The sequence below is a fragment of the Rhamphochromis longiceps genome, linkage group LG6, assembly GCF_057381845.1.
Source record: "Rhamphochromis longiceps isolate RC_006_pf linkage group LG6, R_longiceps_female_GT1.1, whole genome shotgun sequence".
Classification (NCBI taxonomy): domain Eukaryota; kingdom Metazoa; phylum Chordata; class Actinopteri; order Cichliformes; family Cichlidae; genus Rhamphochromis; species Rhamphochromis longiceps.
This window is the reverse complement of record NC_140562.1, coordinates 7483628-7498432: the sequence shown is the minus strand read 5'-3', so window position 1 is coordinate 7498432 and position 14805 is coordinate 7483628. Positions and strand designations below refer to the sequence as shown.

General features: G+C 39.6%; 2 protein-coding genes across 4 annotated transcripts in view; one reads left to right on the top strand and one right to left on the bottom strand.

Annotated features, from left to right (window-relative positions):
• The window catches only part of LOC146667429 (apoptosis-stimulating of p53 protein 2-like), a 38142-nt gene extending 34643 nt beyond the window's left edge, over positions 1 to 3499 (bottom strand). For all 3 annotated transcript variants that reach the window (XR_014912052.1, XM_085409117.1, XM_085409118.1), the window contains exon 1: positions 3125 to 3499. Coding sequence is in view for 2 of the 3 variants with exons in the window: in XM_085409117.1 (XP_085265243.1) it covers positions 3125 to 3178 (54 nt within the window). In the remaining variant the exon portion in view is untranslated. The remainder of the gene's footprint in view (positions 1 to 3124) is intronic.
• Positions 3500 to 5164: 1665 nt separating this feature from the next.
• Positions 5165 to 14603, top strand: rrp36 (ribosomal RNA processing 36). The gene is made up of 8 exons (XM_085409098.1): positions 5165 to 5267; positions 9218 to 9572; positions 11581 to 11713; positions 11799 to 11865; positions 11949 to 12053; positions 12210 to 12287; positions 13687 to 13804; positions 14135 to 14603. Exons 2-8 carry the CDS (start codon positions 9251 to 9253, stop codon positions 14284 to 14286), a joined length of 975 nt encoding a protein of 324 aa, XP_085265224.1. The 5' UTR covers positions 5165 to 5267; positions 9218 to 9250; the 3' UTR covers positions 14287 to 14603.
• Positions 14604 to 14805: the final 202 nt, after the last annotated feature.

Sequence of the window (14805 nt, the reverse complement as noted above, 5' to 3'; positions counted from 1 at the left end):
AAACAATTTACAGAGTTCCGTAATATTTGGCATTGATAAAAAATTGATTTTTGTTTTTTGATTTGTTTTTTCAACTTGTCATTTTTATAAAAATAAAGATTATTTTGAAGTGTGAATCAAAAAAGCTACATTTAGCAGTATAGAGTAGGGCTGGGCCATATTATACCGTTCACGGTAATACCGGTATAATGTTAGGCAACGATAGGAAAATGAAATATCGCGATAGAATGGGAGTAAAACGCGCATGCGCAGTGCCTTTGTTTTCATACGCACATGGCCGATTGTTGAGTGAAACAGATGAACCAGAATTGGTTTGTAAAAATGGTGCAACTTCCGTGATGTGGAACTGGTTTGGTGTTTGTCCGTCAGATACACAACAAAGCACATTTTTTTGCAGAACATGCAAGCGGCCGTTGTTATTGTCATATTTGTCGGACTAAGATGCTCTTAAATCTGGGAGTAATCTGGGTCCTAAACTCCGTATACATTCAGGTCAAACAACACTGCAGCATCACTTAGAGTTAAAAACTGTCTAAATTCTTTCATCTTTAATAAAACGATCAGCATTGCTGCTTTACCAGGTGTAACTATAAAGTTTAACTTCCAGGCATCCATGAAAACAAAAGTTATTACATTTAACGGAGTTAGAAGTTAGCAGGAAGCTAGCGGAAGTTAGCTCGCTAGTTTCGCTAGTTACCTAAGCATGATATAGCATGTTCTGACTGAGAGATTTCTGAAAAAATTCAAACGTACAGCTCTGCTATCACTTCCAACATAAATGAAGACAGGAAACTAAACAGCAGCGACGTTTGCAGGGTTACTGAAGTTGGGCTAGCTGGTATATAATGATGTGCTACGTGATCGCTAGCGACACAGCTATGTTAGCATAACATAAACAGTGAAGCTGGAGGACGAACACTAACACTTTTCCACTTATAAAAGTTAACGTGAAGGTTCTTCATGGTTAGAGACAAATGCAATCGCATGGCAGGATGCTGTAAACGGACCAAACTTCAGTCAGGAGAACAACTGAGATAATCCATCCACAATACGAGGTTAGTCATTAATATACTGCAACAACATGGGAATAGAGCCGCTGCCAGAGAATTCAACATTAATGAATCAATGGTACAGAAGTGGAGGAAGCAAGAAGAATGAGTTTAATAAAGTTTGATTTATCTGACTGCTTTGTTTCGCTTAATGTGCCTTATAATCCCGTGCACCTTATGGTCCGAAAAATGCGTAATGCACACTGCAGTTTAATGTTGCAAAGCACCTCTTTTTAACTTCAGTGGATATTATACATGTTATGCTCAGGATATGTCAGCCCATTTCTACTGGAAATGCCTTTTGGTTAAACTTTCAGCAAGGAATTTGCATTTGCACTGTTACATTTTTATAAAGCTTTAATGTACATAAAAACCAGCTTCTTGTTTAAGTGAAAATAAATGGAAGGTTGTCTTTTTGCGCTAGTAATGTTGTGGAGTTGTATTTTGTCTCGCATCAATTATATCGTCGGTTATATCGTTATCGCAAATTTTCAAATATATATCGTGATAAATATTTTTGGCCATATCGCCCTGCTCTAGTATAGAGTATAATATGTGTCACCTTTACACCTTTATTTAAGACAAGTTGTGAGTAAATTGGCTATTGTTTTATAAGAGCTTCCTCCAAACAACCTATGTAGAAATAATGAAGTCAAGAGTAGAAGTTACTGTCTATAGAACAATAAATGAGAAGTTCATCTCACCATTTCCTCATTGATAGAGTCTATAAAGTTCCTCTTTTGTCTGCCATCCATTAGTGTGCAACCCCCCCCCCCCCCCCCCCCCCCCCATCATTAATGCAGATAACTGTAGCTGAAACACACTTAAATCCAACCAGTCAACGTGTCAGTTATCTGAATTTCAGTGAAATAATGACACTTTGGCTTTGGTGGTCAGTTCACATTACTTCAGATTTGCAGCCATGAGTGATTTCCAGACACGGGACACCAGTGAAGAGTGGGAAGTGTGACATGTGACAAGTACCAGAACACCACAGCCTGAAATGTCAAACTGTTCAGCAGAAGTAAGACTGAGGATGTAGCATGCACGAAAAGGTCAACACTTCTTTTTTCTTTTTTTATTCTCATAAACCAGAAGAGTACCATCATTCCACATGAAAACAATGGTGCAATGCAATGGTGTTAATCTATTATTAGTAGATCCACAGCTGCTCACATCTGGTTGTGACACTGGTTGGTGCAACAGAGAAGTCTGCTGTGTTTGAGTCACTGCAGACAGACACCAGACAACTTCAAATCCTCTGTGTCACCTGCAGTTGGTCCGTGATGAGAGGAACACGTAATCCCTATTCTGTCTGATTCCACCACACTGGCATCTGTTGTCTAACTGATCCTGTTTTTCTGTTTAAGCTTCCCCACATTGTATTCAGCAGATATCTGCTAGATACAATGTGAGGGGTTAAAATTATATATACTCTGTAACAGAGTACTGTAATACATTTAACAGTGAGTCATAGTAATGTTACTGATCAAGTTGCTTACAAGTTGATTTCAGTTTGTGTTGATCAAGGAGAAAATGTGAGAACACTTTACAATTTCTAAGGAGTGTGAATGTTAAAGAAAGTTACTTTAATTTTCATTGCATGACAGCAGGCACTGTGCAAACTGCACCCAACGCAAAGACACAATATCAACACAAAGCAAACCGCTAAGAACACTCCACCCATAGCCATGATTTAAAGCTGAACGTTTGCACATTAACACAAATTAAAACTACACCTAATATCGTTATTTTCAAACATAAATATACTGCGTGATTAAATATTAACTGTGTTATATGTAGTATTTATCATTACATTACAAAGTCGGAGGAAGCGAGGTACAACAAAAAAGATTAATTTATAAAACATGACGTGTTATTTCGAGACACATTCTTAGTTAAAAATGCTTTCCAGGATTCCACGAAGATCTCAGTGCGTGGTCCTATAAATTTAATTCGTGATGCAGCTATGTAAGGATGTGTGGTAGAAAGTTGAACTCGGAGCTTCGCCCTCAGATGGTGGTGACAGTTGTGCATGAATGGGTCATTAAGGCAGAATGTGATTTTCCACTCACCGGCATCATGTTGGCAGGTCCCCGCTCTGTCGCATCCACTGCAGCTGAAACCATCAAAGCTTACACCGTCAACCTCCTCTGCTGCCCGCCTCTCTCTCTGCGCTTTACTGTCACATCACATCTATGTATATTTTTTTAGATTTCACCTCCTGCTCGACCTGTTGCAATGGGCGGTACGGTGGGATGCCCTCTGGAGAAAAAAGGCAGGTCGCTTTCAGAGAGAACTACATGCAGCTGAAGGAGAGCAGCGTTTACACACCAGACTGCAGCTCTTGATGATCTGAGCAGAAAACAAAGCGCGGAGAGCCGAGCTGCTGCTCTCCTGCTGCGCTCCTAATCCTATCAGCTCCCAGCATCTCACTAACGAGGCTTGGTTTTGGAGTTACTCGATCATTAAACAGGAACAGCACTTCCGGTCGAATCTTTTCAGAATTAAAGCGACTCTTTCTCCAGAGTATGTTTTTAACGTGTACATTTTCGATTTGTGGGGATCAGAGATTTAAACCACCGTGATACTAAATAATACACAGAGTTATGAAAAAATTAAAATTCTAGCAAAAGAAAACAAATAAATAATAGACCATCAGTGATAAATATCCACTTTGCTCTGAGAAAAGAAATTTTCACATAATAATACTAGAGAATACATTTACAGTGAGTGTGAAAGGTTCTCTGTCTCTCTGTGTTACAGAGAAACAGGCTAATCAGGGGATTTTGTTTTAATCTTTCATATTCACAATTCTCATGGAATGAACTGGAACCTGAGGTGATGGACAAATACATACATACAGCGCTCTAATTAACTCTGTCTGCTTTAAGTTCCCTCACACATGAGAAAATTGGAGTCCATTAGACAGATATGACTTAAACCACTGTGCCACAGTACCTTTAATATCTATGACATGTTCTAACAACTGTAATAAAAAGTGTGGTCAACAGTGTCAAACACTACACTGTCTAGCAGTACAGAGGTAAGTCTACTGTCTGAGGCCACAAGATCATTTGTAACCTTCATTAACGCTGTTTGTGTACAGTGAATTCTGAATCGATTCAGTTTTATTTATATATCACGAAATTGCAACAACAGTCACCACAAGGTGCTTTATACTGTAAGGTAAAGACTACAATAATAGAGAGAAAACTATCAAATGACCTCCTCTGAGCAAGCACTTGATGACGGTGAAAAGGATAACTCCCTTTTAAATGGAAGAAGCCTCCAGCAGAACCAGACACATTGATGGTTTGGTGGAAGTTATTATTGAACACAGAAAGATTGGAGAGAGAATCTAAACGAATATCAGCTGTACATAATGATCTGTGGGGTGGTTGGAAATGTTTTTCCTCTAATGGTGAAAATTTAATTTGTTAATGCAATTTCATTTATTTTTTAAAGAAACTTGTTAATTCATTAGTAGTGTAACGTGCGGTGGAGATGAAGCCAGCCGCGGAGGTGTGCAGCTGGGTAGCGAATGAGCAACAGCTTCTGACTTTCCAAAAAGTACTCATTTATTTACAATATCAAAAATAAAAGTCCTACCTCTACCACACATTACTAAAGAGCACACTAGTCCGCGTACACACGCGAGCATCCATTACAGGAGGAGTGCGAAGAAGAACAAAAAGGGGGTGACACACCAGTCATGAGACAGGAGGCGCCGCCATGTGGTCATACACTGCATCACAATAGCAACTGTTACAGTAGGTAAGGTTAAAGGAATGCTTGGCTCAGTAGACATGTGACTCTCTGTTGGCCTGGCAAGAACCCTGAGTTTAACCTGGGTTATTCTTATTTTCTTCAGGCAGTAATGAATAGTAAGATGTCCTAGTTTTATGATTATTTTTTCTTTGTTTGTTTTCCATTTTATTTTGGAGCCAAGAGTGGCTGAATTTGGAGGTGAGCTGAGCATGTGCCAGAAACATTTATCATGAGTTACAATTATCATTAGCTTAACACTGGTTAAATTTAGCTCTTATATCAAACACTGAAGGTTGGTGTTTTTCGTAACAAAAATTCTCAGTGAAACTTTTAATTTGAAACAGGAAGTGTTTTGTTTAGCTTCCTGGAGTAATGGGGGTACGCTATATCGACACACGTGTGTTTGGAACTTAGGAAAAGACGACTTAACAGCGGCTCTATATCCAGGTGTGTTGACGTTTATTTTATACGAAATACAGGAACGAGCAGACTTAATAAGCTGGATGACGTTTGCGCTTGTTTCAGGTTGTTGTGTCTATAACGCGCTCGCTCTTTGGCCTGGAGGGAGGGTGCAGCTCATTTAAAAACACATTTGATTTTCAGCGCGGTGTTCATCCAGATAAGAAAAGACTGTGGAAGTTGTTATGTTTCCCCATGTACTAGCTGTTAATCCTGCTTGTGAATGTTACACCTAACAAGTCTCCTGACAGTAAACACTGTACACGAGATGACGCCATTTCCGTGGGTAAAATACCGATGACTGTCCTGGGAATTATTATTGTTGCTCCATATAACCCGAATCAGAGTTCAGCGCTCATCAAAGCCGAATAAATCTGCCGTAAAATCCCCATTCATGTGTTAGACAAGCAAATGCGAATACAATTCACGAGATACATTATGTATGCAATTTCCCATGCAGTTATTTGCTCTATTAGGTAACCGTAGTCCTTATGAACCAGTGAAAACTTACATTTTAGTTTTCGGAAAGATTTGCTAGGATTAATAGAAAGTACTGATATTAATATTCGTTAGTTTTCAAGATCACATTTTCATCCAGCGGCATCGATCATTAGCTAGCACCGAGTTGCTAGTTGCTATATGGTGTGTGGTTATTTCCGTCAATCTGCGCTTTTAAAGTTATGCATCATGAAAGTACAAAAACCCCAAAGAGCTGGTAAAACTTTAAGAGACGTTTCAGGAGCGCCCACGTTGATGTCAGCTCAGCTTTTAATAAGAAAGAAAATCCACTTGTGCCAATGGAGTGCAGGAGAAGCGTATTTATTAATGTGTAACACATCTAATGCAAGATGGCGCACAGACCGGTGTTGTGCCAAAAAGCGATTTCCAATGTTTCCGTGTATTTTTTTTATGTGTAATATCTTTAGGTTTGTTGGTAAATAGACTTCGGTAAACAGCGTTTACAGAGGGGCTCATATATATATATATATATATATATATATATATATTAGGGGTGCAACGATACACAAAATTCACGGTTCGGTTCGGTTCGATACTTTGGTGTCACGGTTCGATATTTTTTCGATACAAAAAAAATGTTCATGCATTTTTAATTTGTCATTTATTAAAATTATAAATATATATTTTAACTCAAAAGTACAGTTTTTAAATTTAACCCTAACCCTTGTGCGTGTTTTTTATTTTGACAGCGAATGCGCACCTGCGGACCACTTATGTGCAGCCCTGGTTATTTAGCTCGTCATATTGCAGCCACAGAAATTATTTTGTCCATGAAACCATAAAGCTGCACTTTCTTTTTGCCTTATAGTCTGATTTGTCATAACTTCTCCGTTTTGTGGTAAGCTTTTCTTTGGCTGTCACTTCTTCACCCTGACCTGTCTTATTTGGCTCAGCAGAACTGAAATGCTTTTACACGCTCACTCACATAAGCTCAGCGATTCTCTGCGCGATCAACCTCTCACATGTTTAAGCTTGCTGCGGGAGATTTCACTTGTCATGTTTGCATAGTAAGCTAACGATTAATAAGACGATGTCAGAGGAATTGGTGCACAAATTATCATCACTCACAGATCAGTGCTGTCGCTCTCTATACACAGTTCGCACGATTGCAAAGTGAAAGCAAAAAAACAAGCGCAAATTCAAACGCGACTTCAATATGTCACATATTGACAGTGGCTCACCGATGCCAATGACATAATTACCCAGCTACATTTCTGAAAGAATGCAAAAGCATTGACATATATTTTTCCTACAATAGCCCGACGGGCAGGGAAGAGATAGATTTTGGTAGCCCGACTGAAAAGATCGCTAGCCCCAGGATGTCAGGCTAGCGATATTATAAAGCCCTGTATCTGATTGAGGAATCACTCATCTTTGGAAAAGAGAGTTTATTACAGAGAAATGTCTCTTTCCAAAATAAAAGCTATACTATCCGCTTCTTCTGGGCTATATTCTCAGCAGCATAAGGAGAATCATGTGCTAACAGCTGTCTAAATGACTCGGCTAAAGTTAGTAGCATGCTTGTTGTTTTTGTCTTTGCACTAGGATGATGTCGGCGTAAATGTGCAGTCATATTCGTTGTGTTCCCACTAGTGCTTTCAGGTTAATCTCGTTGAAATGACCTTAACGCCACAACACGGCAAATCTCCGTTAACGAGCTACCGCCGATCGCCCCGTGCATGGGGCTAGACGGCTAACACGTTAACGAGCTAACTGCGCTAACACACTAGTTCCCACCCATGTAATTGAGCATTGCATGGCACATCCAACATACTGTTTTACTTTAGTCCATGACTCGCTTACCTTCAGGGTCATACGTCACATGAAAACCAAAATAATTCCAAACGCCAGATCTGAATGAGGGTGGGGGAGGTGCCCTGCGCTCTTCCTTCTGTCTATGCTGTCTGTGTGGAGCACTCAGTGGATCTGCGCTCGACAGTGCAGCCTAGGCAGAGTAGTCGAACGCAGATTCACTGAGCGCTCAACACAGACAGCATCGTCAGAAGGAAAGTTGATAAAATAAATTACAAATGTTGTATTGTTCGATACATATGCGTAACGAACCGAAAGCACTGTATCGAACGGTTCAATATCGATACGAATATCGTTGCACCCCTAATATATATATATATGTATGTATGAATTAAAAAAATTATCTGTTTTTCCAAGTATCTTTATAACTCTGTGTTATTGTACTTACATTATAACCAATCCGGTCCTTTATCCCCACTTAAAATATTTTTACAGAACTTGTAATATTTGCTGCCATTTCTGCTGTCCTCTTGGCCAACTTAATCTTACAAAAGACATTTGTAATGTTAATGAGTTTTTTTTTTTTTAAAACTGCATAAATAAAGGTTATATAAAGTCACGGCCAAAAACTGATTCCGGCTTCTACCTTGTTACACGAATGTTGTTTGTGGCTCAAGATGACTATGTCATCCATGAGGGATGCATTTGACATATGTTTCACATATTATAGCCCAACAAGTTACTTATAACAGTTTAAATACGAGCAATCCGTTTTTGGCAAATACTGGAAATCAGTTTTTGGCAGACACCAGTACCTTGGCGGAAAGCGTCATTAGAAAGATTGAAACTCTTAGGCTACGTTCACACTGCAGGTCTTAATGCTCAATTCCGATTTTTGGATCAAATCCGATATTTTTGTCTGCTCGTTCACACTACAGATAAAATGTGACAGCAAACGCGCTCTAGTGTGAACCCTCAAAGCAGCCCGCATGCGCAAAAGAAGACGTCACACACAACGCGCTCTGTTTAGACACAGACCGAACAGTATTGTTTGACTGATGGCCTTAATATAAAGACTTGTTTCGGACTTTACGTTTCCCAATTTTGCTTTAAGTTATAAAGTTATTTTGTTATTTACATATGGCCTAATAATGATCCTTACTGCAGTTTTAGAGAGGAGCGGTGCTTCAAAGGATAGTTGCAGATTTCTGTCAGAATCTGCAGATTATACAGTACAAAGAAAATGTTCACGTTTCTCCAACGTTGTCTTGTCAACAGTTTCACTGACATCTACACTGGATGGCCAGGAAGCGTTCGCGATGTCTTCTCCGGCGCTGATAATTGGCGTCTGTCTTGTGTCAGTGACGTAAAAGACGGATTTAAGCGACATGACCATCAAACAGCAGTCGCTTTCTAAAACGTCAAATATGTATCGGATTCAGCACCACATACAAAGTGACCCAGATCGGATTTGAAAATATCGGATTTGTGCCGTTCACACTGTCATGATCAGATATGGGTCGCATAGGGTCAAAAAAGTCGGATTTGATGCGCTTTCGCTTGCAGTGTGAACGTAGCCTAAGAACGCTTTTTTCTTTGTAGGGTTGAATAATTATGACAAACTCAGCACCACGTAAAATAGTTCATATTTGTTTTGTTTCCGGTAGCTCTCTGCGTCTACTACAACCTCATAAACAAAGATGAAGAAGAAGCAGAAACAGAAACAGCTGCCGAGCTCAAAGAAGAAAGGGTTAGAAAGCAGCAGCGATGAGGAGTCGTCTGATGTGGAGAGGAACTTTGCACTGATTACTGAGAGAAAAGGGACTGAGGAGGAAGATCAGTGCTACAAAATAGGAGAGGAAAAGACTGATGAAGATGAGGAACGATCAGATAGCAGTGATGAGATGGAATCTGATAATGATGAAGAACAAGAGGGAGATGAAGAGGATGGCAACAGTGATGATGACCCAGAAGATGCTGGTGGCAGCAATGAACTCCAAACAAAAGAAGACATCAGAAAGGGTGAGTGTGTCTGCAGCTCAAGAATATGAACATTACGATGCCAAACTGGTGAAGCGTGACCTGCAGGTTACATCTGCCATTTGTAAAGTGGCTAAGTATGGGTGGTGCAGCTATAATTACAACCACGTTACCTTTAAGTGCTGACGTAAGCCCTGTTTGTGCGATTGGCCACAAAAGTGTGTTTGTGTGTATGTTGTTTGTATAGAGGATATTATTCTGTTCAGTTAGGAAGTGTAAACTTGGGCTGTGCGATATGACCAAAATCTCATATCCCGATATAAGAATTCCATCGTCCGATAACGATATAAATCACAAAAATGTAACATTTTCTGTAAATTCTGTGAATCTCGGGCAGCTCGACCTGGCGGCTCTTTTTTACTTCTCATCCGTAAATAATCTGCTCTTTCACGTGATTCAGTTTATTTTGAAAAGTCTCAACAGGATCTTGAGCTTTATTGTGAAAGGTTTATGTGGAACATAAACAAGCGGACACACGATGGTGTTACCGTCGTTGTTGCTAACCACAACGCATAAAAACAGGCGCTTGTCCGTCAGTAGTGTGGTTATATAAAATATAAGAGAAAGAGAGAACTTTAAGAAATGAATATAGCCACTACAGTGACCATCAAAACGATGAAAAAATATTGCCGTAAACAGTTTATTTTGCGACACCACGAAACAAACGATAGCGTAAAATGAAACGATAGATGTTTTTATATCGTCATCTGATATATATCGTTATATCGAACAGCCCTAGTGTGAACCATTGGGAATTTTTTAACATCCATTTGTTGTTGTTATTTTGTTTTTTTCTTAGCCACCTACAATCAGAGCATGCTTTCAGTTAGGGCTGCACGATTTTGCATAAAATGAGAATCACGATTTTTTGGCTTAGAATTGAGATCACGATTCTCTCACGATTTTCTTTTCCAGTATAAATATTTATTGCACTTATTAACTGCACATCAACTTCGTAACAGTTGAGACTGAACATAAAAACAATAAATAAACATAAAAACAACAAAATGTTGTACTGCTTGAAATTCCGTCTCCACCGTTGCTCGACGCTGCGTGTACAGAGCAGGTAGTGCAACAATAGAAAAATAGTTGCGGGACGGCACTGTGTAGCGTTTGTCTAGGGTGTTGATCATTTTCCTAAATCCCTCGTTTTGCACAGTGTTGATGGGAGCCATATCTTTGGTCAGGTGATAAGTGATAGCCTCCGTAATTTCTTTGTGCCTGTGGGAGTTCGACGGGTATAGGGAAGCGCTGTATAAGGTTCCCGTTATTGATGTTTGGGTGGTTGACCGGGACGGATTTTCTCCTGTCACTTTCTCGTCATCCCTGACGTGCTCTCCGTGGTTTTTTCCCTGCTAATTTTAGCATCACACGACACAGCTTCTGTATCACGTGGTATAAGGCTCCGCCCTTGTCATTTGTTGAGCAGGAAGAGTGAGCGCTTGTTTTCATGCAGAGTACGTCCCGGATCAAAATGCGGTACAATCGTCGTCGTCTTTTTTTTTTTTTTTTTTTTTTTTTAATCGTTGTCATTTGGAAATGAGATCGCACATAAGCATGAATCGAGATCGCGATTTTCTAACGATTAATCGTGCAGCCCTACTTTCAGTGCAGGCGAATTAACTAGCAAACACAGTGCTTTTCGTCTCGTGTTCTCACTGGCCACCACCTGTTGTGGTGCTCCTCATTTAACTGCCCTGACAAATAGGATTTTGACCAGCATAGGGTTCCCACCCTCATTTTCAAGTACTTTTCATGACAGACACACACAAACACAGATTGTTGATTTATGTATCTGTGCGTTTTCATATTTTTGTGTTCCAGCTGCTGTATGCTTTTTGGGGGTTTTTTCCAAGGTTTTTTCCCCCCCCGTTTGTTTTCTTTTTCTGCCACAAACCCAATATAGTGCTGAATGTATAATTGCGCGTGATAACTAATTGCAGTGTCTCTCTGGCAAAAAATCCCCTTCTGTCTTCTTCAACCCTTCCAGAGCTGTCCAACATGTCATTTGAGAACATTGTAAAACTGCAGAACCAGGTGGGAACCAAAGTTTACAACACGGTTGCCTATGGCAGCAACAGGAGTCACGAGTCCAGCAAGAAGAAACGACTAAACAAGAACAGGTGAACGTTCTCAGCCTGCTTAGACAACTGTTAGACTTTCCTCATCTAAATCCTGCAGGGCTTTACGGTCTGCTTGTGATTTCAGGCCAGTGGAACTCTCAGCCAAGAAACCAGCACCATTCCTCCGACAGGTCATCCCCGTCAAGAAACCAGTGAGTGGAGAAAATCTCCAGCGTTGAGTTCAATGCACAAGCACTCATGTATATACAGATTTGGTTTTTGTTCTGTCCTCCAGACGCTGAGAGATCCTCGATTTGATGACTTGTCTGGAGAATACAAACCAGAGATTTTTGAGAAGACCTATAAGTTCATTAATGACATCCGACACAGAGAGAAGGAGGTGAGAAAATGAACGACAATGTGCTGAATGTAAAGAGAAACAAAAAAGACATTTTTAACTGTAGGCTGAAAAATCTAAGATGATAACAGTTGTAAAACTTGTTTGTTTCAGTTAGTGTGAGAAGAGTAACAGTGGTACCATTTTCGTTATTTGCAGATTGTTCAGAAAAAGCTGAAGAGAATAAAGAAAAACAGCCAGACGAAGGAGAAACTGCAGTTCCTTTTGAAGAGGATGGTGAGTCTTTGCTGCCTTTCATTCACTTTTAATTATGCAGTTTAGTTTTTTTGTTTTTATCAAGAAAAACTAGAAACGCATTAATAGTTTTACAATTTAAGCATCTTCCTTGAAAAGCATTTCAGTTTGTTGATTTATGAAATCATAGAAGAGAATAGAGTAGAATAGATCTTTATTGTTACAAGAACAGTGAAACACAGTTTGGCATCTCTCCGTTAGCAGCGTGTAGATTCCTTTAGAATAAGAAAAAAAGAGAAGCCAAAAAGTAGACTTATAGAGCTAACTACACACAGGGAATATACATAGTAACATAAGTATCTACCAGATATATGGCAGTTATATGTACCATGCAAAGGAGCAGGTGCAATATAAGGAGCATGCATCATCAACCTCTTGTTGCTACAGACCTCTTAAAGGGCTGCACCAGCAAGCAATCTGTTGCTTGTAGTTGGCAAACAGCATTTTCAGCAGTATGTGTAAAAGTACTTTGCAATTTAACAAAATAAAAACAAAACCGCTGCAGCACGGTTACTAACTGCCACACGCAAGCGAGAGCACATATCTCCCATACTGGCATCCTTACACTGGCTGTCAGTTAGTTTTCGAATTGATTTTAAGATTTTATTATTCATTTTTGCATGTTGCAGAGGTTAGCACCCTCATACCTTTCTTATCTTTTAAACTGGTACACTCCTGCAAGATCACTGTCTGCAGATCAAATGCTCCTAGCTGCCCTGAGGTCAAGATTAAAGCACAGAGGAGACCTCTGTTTGCTGTGACTGCTCCTAAATTGTGGAACAAACGTCCCCTTCATTTCAAGACCTCCTCAACATTGGACACTTTCAAAACCTGAAACCTGAACCCACTTTTATTCCTTGTATTATTTCTTATCCAGATCTTCTCATTTTATTCTTCTTCCTTAAATTTTTATCATGTCTTCCTATGTTTTATCTCTTTTGTCTTAAATGTACAGCAGGTTGGTCAACAGTTGTTGTTTTAAATGTGCTATATAAATAAATTTGACTTTGACTTTACATGTTATAGTAATGCATTGCATGAGGTCATCAAACATCAAATTGGCCAGTGCAGCATCAATATTCTGTTTGCATGCAACAGTTCTCCAGGCTCTCAAAGTTTTTCTTTAAACATTTGCTGCTTTTTCCAGTGATTTTCACTCCAGTCTGTGTAACTGGCTATTTTCAGGGGTGTGTTTTTTGTTCTTTGCATGGGTTATAATGTGTGCGTGCGTGCGTGCGTGCGTGCGTGCGTGCGTGCGTGCGTGCGTGCGTGCGTGCGTGCGTGCGTGCGCGGTAGCAACAATAAATGGAAACAATTACAATTACTTTGCATGGTTCTATTCGTCGGAGGTCTTTTTAATGTCAATTTTGACTTTGTGCAGGAAAACCAAGACCAAGCAAGGAAGAGCAAAGAGCAGCAGAGAGAGAGAGAGCTGCAGTTCAAGAGACAGCAGAGAGAGAGAGCCAGTGAGGGTGGAAAACCATTCTTCTTCAAGAAATGTAAGAAGATCATCACTAGATCTCAGAATGCCTATTTTCAATGTGCACATCTATTGATTCACTAAGTATTTGGCCCCAGCATTCCTTCCCATTTATTCACACTGGGACTGACATTAGGAATACACTGACCTGTGGTCCCAACTGTGACTTAGACTATTTCCTTAGGGATTATTAAAGTATTCTGATTCTGATTTAAGATGGCAATCATGAAAAAAGAAACGTTGATAAGAATTGATTTTCTTTTCATTTCTGTAAAAAATAAACAGTGACAGTATCTGTGAAGGTAGTGGAAGTTTTAATAACTGTTCTTTCAATTATTCTTGATTCTAGCTGACATGAAAAAGCTGCAGCTGGCTGAAAAATACCAAGAGCTGAAGAAGAGCAGCAAACTGGACAACTTCCTGAGCAAGAAGAGGAAGAGGAACGCCATGAAGGACCGCAGAAAGCTGCCCAAACAGCTGCAGAGCAAGAAGGCTGTCTAAGGCGTCAAGTGTCATTAAAAACTGTCAAATCATTTAAAAGATTCTTCTGATAGAAAACCCTTCATGCATCAGTCTGGCAGGCATCCCCAGGGTCTAAACAAGTTGCTGGAGCTGAGCGTCTCAGCTGGCGAAGCTGCTGGGGACTCTGACTTAGTCGCTATTATTTGATAATGCTTTCAGTGCATTTATGTTCAGATATCTGAGCTTTCTTTCATCCATTGATACTTGAGCTATCAAACGCAGGACATTGTATCATTGTGTCAAATCTATAAAACATGTACTTGTTAATAATCAATAAAGTGATGTATTTAAGTGTCTTTGATCTTCATTTGTTCATTGTTTAATTTTTGAGTAGAAAGTGCTTTTAAAAATGAAGAATGTCCTTTTCCTGCACTCTAATAGCCTTTTTTATGCAGTGAAAATATCATGCATTTCGCTGCATCATGGTTCAATTAGGGATGAGAACTGATACTTGCAGTACCTATTGACTTCAGAATTCTTAAAACAAGTGTATTTTAT